At 35.7% G+C, this 12604-nt stretch overlaps 1 protein-coding gene across 2 annotated transcripts in view; it reads left to right on the top strand.

Moving 5' to 3' along the window:
* LOC126967089 (protein spire) overlaps positions 1 to 11143 on the top strand; it is a 49069-nt gene extending 37926 nt beyond the window's left edge. Inside the window, exons 6-9 of one of the 2 annotated variants that reach the window (XM_050811476.1) lie at positions 4307 to 4479; positions 7529 to 7592; positions 8548 to 8695; positions 10828 to 11143. In XM_050811476.1, coding sequence (XP_050667433.1) covers positions 4307 to 4479; positions 7529 to 7592; positions 8548 to 8695; positions 10828 to 10883 — 441 coding nt within the window. In that variant the 3' untranslated portion in view covers positions 10884 to 11143. Of the gene's footprint in view, positions 1 to 1737; positions 1796 to 4197; positions 4212 to 4306; positions 4480 to 7528; positions 7593 to 8547; positions 8696 to 10827 lie in introns of those variants that run through there. The other variant, XM_050811477.1, reaches the window with a different exon arrangement.
* Positions 11144 to 12604: the final 1461 nt, after the last annotated feature.

Genomic DNA, 12604 nt, shown 5'->3' with positions numbered 1-12604 from the left:
CGTTTCTTATATACTAGACACTACTACCGCTTCGGAAACAAATGGCGCTCTGAGAAGCGGCGCAAGAAACTCTCCCAGTATTTTTAATCAAATATACAATATTACCCACTCAACGAAGGAAAAATAGGGGAAATAATTCGTGTATACTTATAAGCGATTTTTGGCATAGTTGTAAGGCCCTAGAATGCTACCCTGTGCACCTGAGTTTTAATATGTTAAATTAGATTCATTTCAATTATTACAATGTTGTCCAGAGTTTGTTATATGAACACCATGTTTTCTATTTTCATACGTTCCTAGCCAGTTCAAAGTTATTCCCATAAAACCATATTGATAACATTTATTTAATAACTAGCTGACCCGGCAAACGTTGTTTTGCCATATAAAGTATAATTCACGCGATAGTTTTATAAGTAATAAAATATTGCCTATATTATAGCCTGTACATCATTTTGTTCTACTGTCAATACTTTTTCACCTTGCGTTACAAAAAAGCAATTTTATTACGGATCCCTAATTTTGAAAAAAAAAACATAGCCTATAGCCTTCCTCGATAAATGGACTAAGAATCATTCAAATCGGACCAGTAGTACCAGAGATTAGCGCGTTCAAACAAACAAACACTGCAGCTTTATAACATTTATTTAATAATATACCTATAAATGCTTTAGTGACGTAAAAAATGCACCCGTAACTCATCTGTTATCAATATATTTTAAATGCGATCAAAAACATAACTTGTAAAAATAACCAAGTGTCGTAACTCAGTTTTTCTTTTCGTAAAAAGTTGTGAGATGGATCTCACCAATTCGGTCAATTTATTTAGTGGTACTTACCTACTTAAGGGTGTCTGTCTTAAGTTATTAGGTACGTAATTAGCTCACCTACATACTGTCCACTTTATTAATAGGTTTTTGACAGCTCATGCCCATGAAGTTTGGTATTGTGTAAGTTAAAAATTCATACAAATAATATTGTACTTCATGGACGGGTACCGGCCCCTTAGTGATGCCACACATTACAAATAATCGATAAAAATAAATGATTATCTGTAAGGTGTAATATTTTATTTAATCAGGAAGACAATAAAATTTCAGGTTGAAACCAATAAATTAAAAAATTAACATTATATAAAGTTTTACTTTCTTCTTAGTATGAGGTTTACAAATACAACAACTAAAATAGTCTTAATTCCTTTTATTAACATGATTCGTCCGATGAGGAGAATTCAGTAATATTAATGATTAGCTCTTCATCAAATGCAATGTCATGGTCCCAATTCAACATTATGACTCTCTTAGTTGACCAGTTATCGGCGTTGTATTGGCAGTGATATGGAGGAATCCTAAGGACGATAATGCCATATTCTGCTGCCATTTCATCGATCACATACCGTTTTGGTTTCTTTTTGGTTCTTAATATTTTTAATATAATTCTATTTTTAAAATGGAAGAGTTCTTCCTAATTTTCTTCATTCTTGCGAAGCCAATTAGTAATGTCATTTTTATTGGTTTGCGTTGGCGTTTCTTCAATTTAGCGGTTGGGCGCATTATCAATAAAAATTATTGATGGTTCTTCCAATGATAGAAGCATGTTCATCAACCACTCTTCAAACACCTCCGCATTTCTTTCTTCGTGGTAATCGCCAGATTTCTTTGATTTAAATGCCAGCAGTGCGTCTTGTACAAAAACTTTTGCTGTACCTGCGTGGCAATTGATGAGGCGTTTCTTTTCCAGTTGGTACTGCGGAGGTGCAAGCAGCAGTGTCGTCAGTCCAGGATCGGGATACGGTGGGGTTAGCGTTGAGCCATATTTTATCCGTAGAGACAATATTTGTCCAATCTTGAATTTTTTTGTCTCTCTTAAAAACTCACATCTTGCCAAAGCAATATAAGTTCGTTCCGTAAATATATTTCCTTTATCTGATTATTTATACGAAAAGCCAATTCTTTAAAAAATTTGGCCCAAGAAATTAAATCGTTGGAGTGATAATTTAACGTGGGATTTGTGATGTAATGTTTGCGGAATGCTAAACGCTTAATGAATTTATTTTGAATATGTTCTAAGTAGTTTTAATGAATACTATAGCAAGCCGGTACCAAACCAATGACGCATAGTCCAGATCTGACCTGTAAAAGCGTTGTATAAAATTACGTATTTATGCGATTTCTTAAACTCAATTCCCTGCCTTAAAATGAAACCATGCATTTTATATGATTTATTAATGATACGATCGTAGTGGGCTCTAAATGAGAGTTCACTATTATCTACAACAAGAAAAGAGATGTCATAAAAAAAACAAGACTGGCAACTCAATTTGTCTGAATGTTAAAAGTTGTGAGATTTATGTAATAAATACCAAGTCGTTAAATTTATTCAGTCCCAACTTCAGGGTCCTTCTGTCTTAAGTTGTAACGGAATCAGCTACCAAAGCAGCATCTTATAGTGAACATATCAATTTTTAAAATCCTTTATTAAATTGTATAGATTAACTTGACCCTTACCATTAGCACCTTAACTTAACATTAAATATTGCTAAAAACTTAACCAGTCTACTTTGCATTAATTTCGCTTATAACTTTGATAGGATCGGAATTATTGCGATCGGTCTATAGTTGCCTGCATCTGTTTTATCACCTTTTGGTGGGCTAGGTCTTATTATTGAATATTTTCTGTGAATTTTCCCTGGGAAAAAAAGATATATTAGATACGTTTGCAGTTCGAAAAAAAGTATGGCTACTGCAATATTTAACAGCAGCTGAGTAGAGATCTCCTCGTAACCTGTTGTTTTTGAATCTCTTAATAATTTTAGTGCAGCAGCTACTTGAGCATGAGTGCATGCCGTCAGATAAATGAAATTATTTACTGATTTAACTTGTTTGTAGTAAATTAATATGAAATATAGATAGATAAATGATTATTATTTTAATTGGGATTTGTCAAAACTGTAAATATTTTATTACTAAAGACGTCGGCAATTTATTGAGGATTATTTATTGTATTTCCTTTAAATATGAATTTATCGATGTCGGCGGAGGGAAATTTACTGTCAATTTGATTTTTGATGAGGTCCCAGCCTTTTACCTGTTTTAAGTCGCAATATGCGTATTCTAAGAAATGTATTACTGTATATTTATATACCTTTGTCCCTTTTGTAATCCATTTGGGTTTTCTTGTATTGTTATTAACTTTTAGTGACATAAAAGGAAAACATCGGTTGAAGAAAAATAGGCAGGTTTAATGGAACTAATTAAACGTTTCATCACGTACAGTCTTGTTGAACAGTTCAACCCAAGATAATCTCGTTATGCAGCTATAATTAATATATCTGTATTATCTTTGGAAAAGTCTCGTTTGTTTGTTTTTTTCTTTGGTATTTATTTTCTTTACTGGAAGGTGTAAAATTTGCCATGTATTATGTGATCTGACAGGTAAAAGTGTCTATTTTAGCTTTTTGAATATTATTAAAGAGCTTACATTATACAATCTGCAGAAAATCTACTTCGGAAACTTCTTAGGACCTTTAATAAGATGGTCAATACATGCATTTACTGGTAAGTTTATCATTGGTGGACTATCAAATTATGGCAGTCTTTCATTTTCGTTGTACTTCTTGGCGTATTTTGTTTCCTTTATCAAATCAATATTCATATCTAAAGAAACAATAATTTTATTTTTCTTATTGGTGAACTTGTATAATAATTCGTTGAGCTGGCTTGCTGAATTTGCTTTATGCTTCAGAAAAGGCTATTTGCGCCATTTATAATTTAAGTCATCAAAGCATACATAGAATCACGTTGACGTTTGGTATTCCACATCCGCGCGTTTTGCAAGATATTTCTTGCCACGGACAGCCACTTTGTGGAATCAATTACCGGCTGCTGTTTTCCCGAACCTATACGACTTAGGGACCCTTAAGAAAAGAGCATATTCCCACCTTAAAGGCCGGCAACGCATCTCTTTACACCTGTTGTTGCGGATGTCCTTGGGCGATTGCCTCATCACTCCCATCCCGTGAGCCTCAGGAGGCCCAAACGGGCAGGCCCGTTTGCCTTCTCTTATATAAAAAAAAGAATCTGTGATAATCATAATGTGTATACCAAGAACAAGTCTAAACCTGTTATGCCTACTGCTAAGTCTTTTATTGGAAACCTAAGCGCGCATAATTATAAGCTAACATTTACTTTGTGTGTGTAGTCTAACCGGAGGATATGGCGAGCTCTGCAAGTACGTATTGTAGTTTATAGACAGAAAGATAGATAGTAGACACTGGCCGATGTGAGTGACGTGGGTGTTGTGCTCGCAGGCGCGGTTCTGGATGCAAGTGATCGGCGAGCTACGGATGGGGGTCCAGCTGAAGAAGGTGAACTACTCGCGGACGCCCATCGAATACGAGATGACTCCCTACGAGATCCTCATGGACGACATCCGCTCCCGCCGGTACACGCTGCGCAAGGTGGACGCTGCGATACCACACAAGTGAGTCGTGTGCACTGAACCTTGCTCGCCGATCGTGAGTCATGAGCCGTGCACTTGCACTGCCTCCTTTTTATATTACAGCAACACATCTACGTCAGCATAGTTTGTTTTTACATTGAGCACATCAAATAGTTGCGTATGTGTACTGTGTGGAGAAATATAGGCCAATCTCTAAACTATGTTTCTTCGCCAAAGTCTTAGAAAAAATTGTATATAAGAAACTCTATTGCTCTATTAAACAAACCATAAATCCGTGTCAGCATGGGTTCTTGAGGGGCAGATCTACCACCTCAAATCTCTTAGTGTGCACTGAATTTAAACTAAATATATGTCAAATCCTTCTCAAGTAGATGTCATATACACGGACTATAGCAAAGCCTTTGATGGAATTAATCATGTGACACTACTTATGAAACTTAAGCGTGTAGGCATCAGAGGTAATTTGTATAGATGGTTTTCTTCATATGTACAGAATAGGTATCAGGCAGTAGTATTAAATGGATACACATCTTCGACGATGTATATTCCCTCTGGAGTACCTCAGGGATCATTGCTCGGGCCACTATTCTTCATTATCTTCGTGAACGACATAACCTCCTGCTTTCATCACGTTAAAGTTATTTTATATGCAGATGACATGAAAATTCTCTGTCCCATTAGTACATATGATGATGGTTCTCGACTTCAAGAAGATCTTGATAGATTTCAAAATTATTGTAATTTAAATAAGCTAGACGTAAATGTATCTAAATGCTACATGTGTGCCTTCACTCGAAAACCTCATCCCCTAAAAATCACTTACAGTTTAAAGCAATCACCAATTGCAAGAGTCTATAAAATTAGCGATTTAGGTGTAATTTTTGATTCAAATCTTCTTTTCGACGAACACATAAATTATATGGTTAATAAACCTTCTAAAGCATTAGGTTTCATTATTAGAATGTCACCTGAATTCAATTTAATTAAAACTCTTAAAAATTCTGTACCGTGCTTATGTTCAAAGTCTTTTGGAAAACGGCTCGCAGGTTTGGAATTCTAGTTACAATGTCTGCGTAAATAATATTGAAGGCATCCAAAAGCGATTCTTAAAGTATATTCAGTCTCGCAGTTAGACTTATTTATCCGTATACATATACCGTTGTAATAAATTCCAAATATTACCACTATACGAAAGAAGACGTATCGCAGATTTAGTCTATTTGATCAGTATAGCAAATGGCACGGTTGACAGTCCGGAAATATTAGGTCAGATTGGACTTCGGACTTCTGTCACCCTTAGAAGGCCCAATTTTCTACATATCCCTAACGTAAAATGAAACTATAGAAAAATACTTTTATGTTACGAGCATTCAGATGTTATAATAACCTTTTTAATGAAATAGATGTCGACTTTTTTAATACGCCAGTACATGGCCTTAAGAAACTTTAATGATATAAAATGTTTTAAACGTGCGTAAATAACCAAGCTAAGCTATACCTTTCTTTCATTATAATCAATTATTGCATAACATACGTGTGATTAACCTAATTTATTTTAAGTGTTATCTTTCCGACGACTTTAATTTAATTCTTTTGTTTTAATTTTTAATCTTATTTATATAACTATAAGTGAAAATTTGTAATTAGCCTTCTGTACTTAATTATATACTTACCTACTTGTTAATAACCAAGCTATAATTTTTCCGAATAGAATAAAAATATGGAGGAATCGCTATGTTTGCAAGTAGCCTGTCTGCAGTGTACGGGGAAAACGAACGGACGGACATATAGTAAAAAAGTAACTGCGTCGGATTAATAACACATTGATCGATCAGTGTACGCACACTACGATCTACTCGTACTTACTTATTGAGCATCTACTCAGGGCCGAGAGCGCGAATAAGACAGCGGCGCCATCTACACGCCGCTTAGCTATTTACTGGTGGCTCTATAAATGCTGAAGACAATCTGACAAGGACAAAATAATGTGGCAACTAGTGCGGTCTCAGAACAAACAATTACCTAATTCTTTTATATAATTAGGTGTTGGAACATTTGGTTTGTTTATCTAAAACTATTTTATGATTCTCCATGATTCTCATTTCTAATTTTGTAAGTCTATGTTTTACTTATGTCTGATTTGCCTCGACACAACACTACAAGACTGAACACTATTTTTGAACTTTACTTCACGGCTTTTGGACCCATCAGCAAATGTATCGTACTCTCACTACTTATGTACCATACTTGCACTAATACGTATCTCGTATTTCAACACGTTTTACAAGACAATTTATATTTATATATAACTACTTGTTAATTACTATTTTATTTCTATATGTTGTTATAAAATATTTATCTGTTTCATATAAATCACTCTGACATAATTGGTGCCATAGTTTAGCGCCATCTATTGATTCATAAGGGAAACTTGTCTTAACAGTATTTTTGACAGTCCGTATTCCAGAAGGTGTCTAGATACTATGGAGGGTAGAGTCAAGGAGAATCATCTCATATGGGAGATAAGTTGAAAACAGTTCAAAAAGCTTCCACAATGGCGGAAAAATAATGTAGTAAATATTAAAGGATTAGGGTGATTTTATATTTGGCGCTTCTTTTAAGATACACCCTGATGCTAATGTAGCGCCATGGGCCACCCTAATTTAACGCATTTTGACGGACACTTTTTCATATACACAGATGATTCTCCTTGCCTCTAACCTCCATACTAGATACGTTAACCGTGATTTAGTGTGTTTGTCACCGTGTTCATAACTGTGCATAAATGTGACAAAATACACAATCATTATGTATTGAGACGTCTTTTTTTATGGAAAAGGAGTATAAACGTGCCGCCCAAATACTCTTGCAACACCGGAGGAATCACAGGAGCATTGCCGGCCTTTAAAGACGATGTACTTTTTTATTCTCCTTCTGAATGGTGCGTCTTAAAATACAATTCTATAATATTGATCGAATTTTCCTGAATTCTAAATAGTATGTAAATGCCTACACAAGAATATATCTAGTTCCGGGATATTATAAAATTATGTCAAATTCTTGTCTGCAGTGTGAAAAAGGACGCGCACGCAATGATACTGGAGTTCATCCGGAGCAGACCGCCGCTCAGAAAGGTAACCACGTATTTCCTTCTCCTTTTATTAAATAGTAGACATAGAAAATGTTATATATAAAACAAACTGTAAAAGTCGGAAGGTGTGAAAGCATATCCAGCGACGTGTACTATATGGAGTCGCTCAAGGATCAATAGTAAGACCATTGTTACTTCTTAATAATTATTATTTAAAATGTGCAGCTCAAAGGTGGCCTATCGCTTTATGAAGTAATCATACAAGATACATAGATGACTTTAAATTGCTCAATATGTGGCTGATATGGTTTCTGTGGCTCAAATTACTGACGACAAGGGTGTATGCATTTAATTTATATTTAGTTCAAATATTTTTTTAATATATATTATTATTGATATTATCTAAAATAGTTATTTCATTTAAATTAACATATTTGAAATAAATACGCGTGATGGTTGAAGCGCAGTGTGACGTTAAAGTCTTGTAAACATATTTTAAGTGTATAGAGAGAAACGGTTGTTGGTCGAAGTTTTTCCCATTCCTTCCTAGTCTCTTTATTTTCTGTATGACCTTTAGTGCGAGTTCTATAGAAAAGTAGGTATTGTTTTATAAAGACATTCAAATTTCTTTCCAGACTTGAATACAATGTTTCCTTTTCTTCTAATGCACGAACCACGAACCAATAAGAATAATTAAAAACACAACACAGTTAACAGGATGTGTCGATATAATATAAATAGTGACGTCACCCGAACGTTTCGAGAAAATTCTATACGTTACCCCACGTCACCATTCTGAGATTTACTGCGCGGTTTAATATTAGACTTATTCACAGAGAAAACAATTCTCTTGACAATAGGCCACTTGAACCAAACTGTCCAAACAGTTTTGTGGGACTATGTTAGATTTTAAGATTCTTTCTGTAAATGATTAATAGTATAAATAAATAAATAAACCAACCTAAAAATAGTCTTTGACTGTTGCGTGTCTGTGACAGGCCTCGGAGCGCAAGCTGCCGCCGGCGCGGCGCGAGGCGACGCCGCGGGAGCTGCTGCTGCAGTCCATCCAGCGAGGCCGGCCGCTGCGGTCCGCGCGCTCCGCTCGCGCCACGCGCCACGCCGCCACCTCCAGCCAGCCTCCTGTCTGTGAGTACTCTACACCCGCTTCATCCATTCATTTTATTTGTGTATTAATCCCAGAACTGAGGTCTTTAGAAAAAACATAATAAATTGTTTGGATTTGCAAGAGCGCAATCTTAAGTCAATTTCCTAATATGCAAATATTGGGGTTGAGCAGGTTATCAACTGTAAGTAGACCCTGTTGATGAAGCCACAACCTGAGAGATGAATAGAGCATACAAGATTTTATGACGATACGTCACTCGAACGGTTAGTTCAGTTAGAAGAGCACTCACACGAGAGGTCGTGGGTTCGAGTGCCACATCGTTCATAAAATATTGTTTTCAAATTTTATTTGTGTATTAATCCCAAAAGTGAGGGTTATCACTTTAAAAAAACAAAATAAATTATTTATATTCATTCATATTTCATGTGCGACGCCCAGAACTTGCATGTTACGAATGGGCGACTCGAAACTCAAATACTCGACGGGGCGCTTATGTTATTACGCGCTCGAGAACTTTTACAGATTTCGCTCGGGTTATTTGTTCGTACTATCTGGAGGCACGGTTATACATAATTATTTTATCTTCTTCTTCTCTCTTCTTTTTGCGCCAACCGCCATTATAGACGGGAATTGCAAACTGTTATGTATGTCTGCAATACAAAATTTAATGGACTATTTTTAAAATATTATATCCAGAAATACCCTCATTATCCTATTCCCTCAGGAGGAAAAAAATGCTCCCAATCTAGATCTCTCCGAAATCCAGCCACGAACCATTAAAAGGATTGTTGTTCGTAATTTTTGTTTTTATAATATTTATTATCTTATTTCCTGTAAAATTTTATAAATATTAGTTATACACCCTCTGATTTTTTCAGTTTCCATCACCTTTCCGTTCTATACGTTCTCCCGTAAAATAGCCTCTCCCCAAAAAGTTGTGTCACTCGGATTCTTCCACCTACCGACTAAATAAATTTCCTTGTACTTCGATGATTCGATTGACTTCAGTTTTCCTATTACGAAAGTGTTTCGGATCCGAACATTGATATCAAGCTAGCAATTCCACATTTTGTCTTTCATCCTAATTATTTAAAAATTCACTTGAAATTTCCTTTTTCGTTGTTTTACATTAGTATGGTGTAACTACAACTTTATTTTTTACGGTTATGTCTATGGTTCCGAAACGTAACCCCAACGTAACGCAGTATTCCGATCCGAAGTACTTTGGTAAGAGGATTTAAGTCGAAGATCGTCGTTCTTTCGTTTCGGACCGAAACTTCAGCTTTCGATTTAGGTAACAGACCTCCAGGTATTGCGGTTGCTTCACTCGTTCCCATCTAGTGAACTTCTTGCTTGTTTGCCCCCCTCTTATATAAAAAAAATGCTACCATGTTCATTCGATAATGTGTACAATTTTTTATTAAACCAGCTGTAACAAACACAGATACTCTGGCGGGAGGCATAAAATCATGCTAATTTTATTGTTGTATTGTTTTTGGTATAAAATGCATAAACACGCTGTGTCACTCGGTCAAATGTCTAAATATCACCATTCCAGTCGCCGAATTCCACCTTCGCACGACACGCAACAAGTAAGGATATCATCCTCACCATCTGGATCTGTGGCGGTCCTCCACTGTGCGGGTTTCAAGGACCTTTCTTCCACGTACTACAAAGCTGTGGTATGAGCTCCCTTGTGCGGTGTTTCCGGGACGATACGACATGGGTACCTTCAAAAAAAGCGCGTACACCTTCTTTAAAGGCCGGCAACGTTCCTGTGATTCGTCTGGTGTTACAAGAGAATGTGGGAGGCGGTGTTCACTTAACACCAGGTGACCCGTACGTTCGTTTGTCCTCCTTTTCCATAAAAAAAGAAACAAGTATGTATATCCATCAAGAACCAAATGGCCGGCGCTGCTATCTAAATCTGGTGTTTCTTGGAGTGCAGTCTCCTAATGTTACAAAAGTCCACATTAAGCGTGGAGCGGGCTGTCGAGGTATTGTCGCCTCGTTGAGGTGGTAATGTGCCCTCCCCAGAACACGGTGGGCGATCTGACTTGTCTCTAGCATAGTTGTTATCCTCCTGGAGTAATATTTCTCCTGTAGTAGGTAAATTACATTCTCATAATTATGGAAGCAATTATATTTTCAGATCAAGTGTTCTGTCCTGTCCTGAACCCTGATCCTTCTATCCGTCTCCACACTTGATCGAATATTTATATGTAATTTATAACTGTATCTTGATTATTTTTAAATTTAATAAATTCGAAATTATTGTATTATGTTGCTGTTATTATTTTTTCGTGTTTTGTAGAATTTAGATGCATGAAATAACTTTTTTCATCACTACTAATAGCCTAAGATCCCACCGCTCGATTCTGCAGGTACGTGTTTTTTTTTTATTAAAGTAATTTTAAATGAACGTTTAGGGAGGAAGCAATGTATTAGCCATAGGGTGCTTATAAAAATTTGGCCAAAAGTACCTGTAATTAATTTTAGTATAATAAATTTTCTGATTTAAATTGCATTGCACCCATATGTTTTTTTTTTAATAAATTGTATGTCATAATTAAAGGAAATTATGTAAATAATTGAAAAAAATATGGTTGCCAGATCTCAGTTAGCCGCAACATGAAGGTTGCAAGGTGTAAACAGGTATATTTTTTATGATAAATTATAGTCATCTGTTTCTTTTATAATTTTAATACAAAGTTGAAGTTTTATATTTACTATTTACGACAAACAATGGTTGCCAGTTATAAAATGTCCGCAAGTAGAGGTTGCCATGATTTTAATAAACGTATCTCGCTCCAGTTAAATGTGAGCAATTTTAAGTTTTTTTAATAAATTTTTCGTAATTTTAAAAGAAATTATGTAAGGATTTATTGATAAAACCGTGGTTACCAGCTCTCAGTCAGCTGTTGAGGTGTAAACAGGTATTTTATTATTAATTATTTATAGTCATCTGTTTTTTTTTTAATTTTAATACAAAATTGAAGTTTTATATTAACAGTAATTACATTACATGCATCTTAATCAGTAAGGAGGTCAGCGTGCAGTCGATGTGATCTTGAAATAAATCGGCTTACTAGACCCTTGCCATTCAACCAGTGGCTTCACACTGCGCAGCCGCCATCTTTATTCAGGTCGGAGATGCAGCACAAGCGATATTTTCATACGGCCAACTGAAAACTTAATGTGTGTCAGGTTGTCGCGGTCTCGGCAATTTTGAGGGAAGGAAATATATTTGCGCGCACAACCTATATATCTGTACACCCTACCCTTGGGCTGGATGATCCTTCTGATGATCACTGTGCTGGTGTGTGTATATAAGTGTATTTCTATCAAAAGCTCTATATTTCTTTATAGTAATCGGTGGCACCTATAGCGTCCTGAATTGCCTCTAAGGTTAGACAATTAAATCTCTTGACTTTCAATCTTTATACAAGATTCGGGTATCTTAAACCTGTGCTCAATCTGTGTAGATTGTTCGCATTGGCACGAAGTTTAGATGTCTTAATCGATAAAATTGTATTAATTATACTCGGTGTTGAGTTTCATTCAAATATCGTTGTTATATTTATATATATATATAAAATATTTACAAATGTCTTTATTTGATAATGGCTTCCAAATATAAATTAAATAGTTTCCATATTAATATTCGCTTTCCGGAGTTGTGGAGTTCGATTCTAACCTTCGGGAGTGGTAAGGTAAACAAATACCGAATTGGTTTTTAGCTTTGGGAGAATGCCCTATAACCACTTTTCATAGTGAGCGAATTTTCAGTGTTTTTTTTTTGGATTCGAACAAAATGCTCCATCTGCAAAACCGTCCTCGCTGCCTATATAAGATATTATAAGTCGCCTTCTTTTTCTGGTTCGAGCTTTTACGTCTCTGGTAAGGCACATTAAGAAGGCTTATTTATG

Source organism: Leptidea sinapis, chromosome 12, assembly GCF_905404315.1.
Source record: "Leptidea sinapis chromosome 12, ilLepSina1.1, whole genome shotgun sequence".
In the NCBI taxonomy this organism is placed as follows: Eukaryota; Metazoa; Arthropoda; class Insecta; order Lepidoptera; family Pieridae; genus Leptidea; species Leptidea sinapis.
The sequence above is the reverse complement of the archived record's forward strand: the minus strand, read 5'-3'. Positions and strand labels throughout refer to the sequence as shown.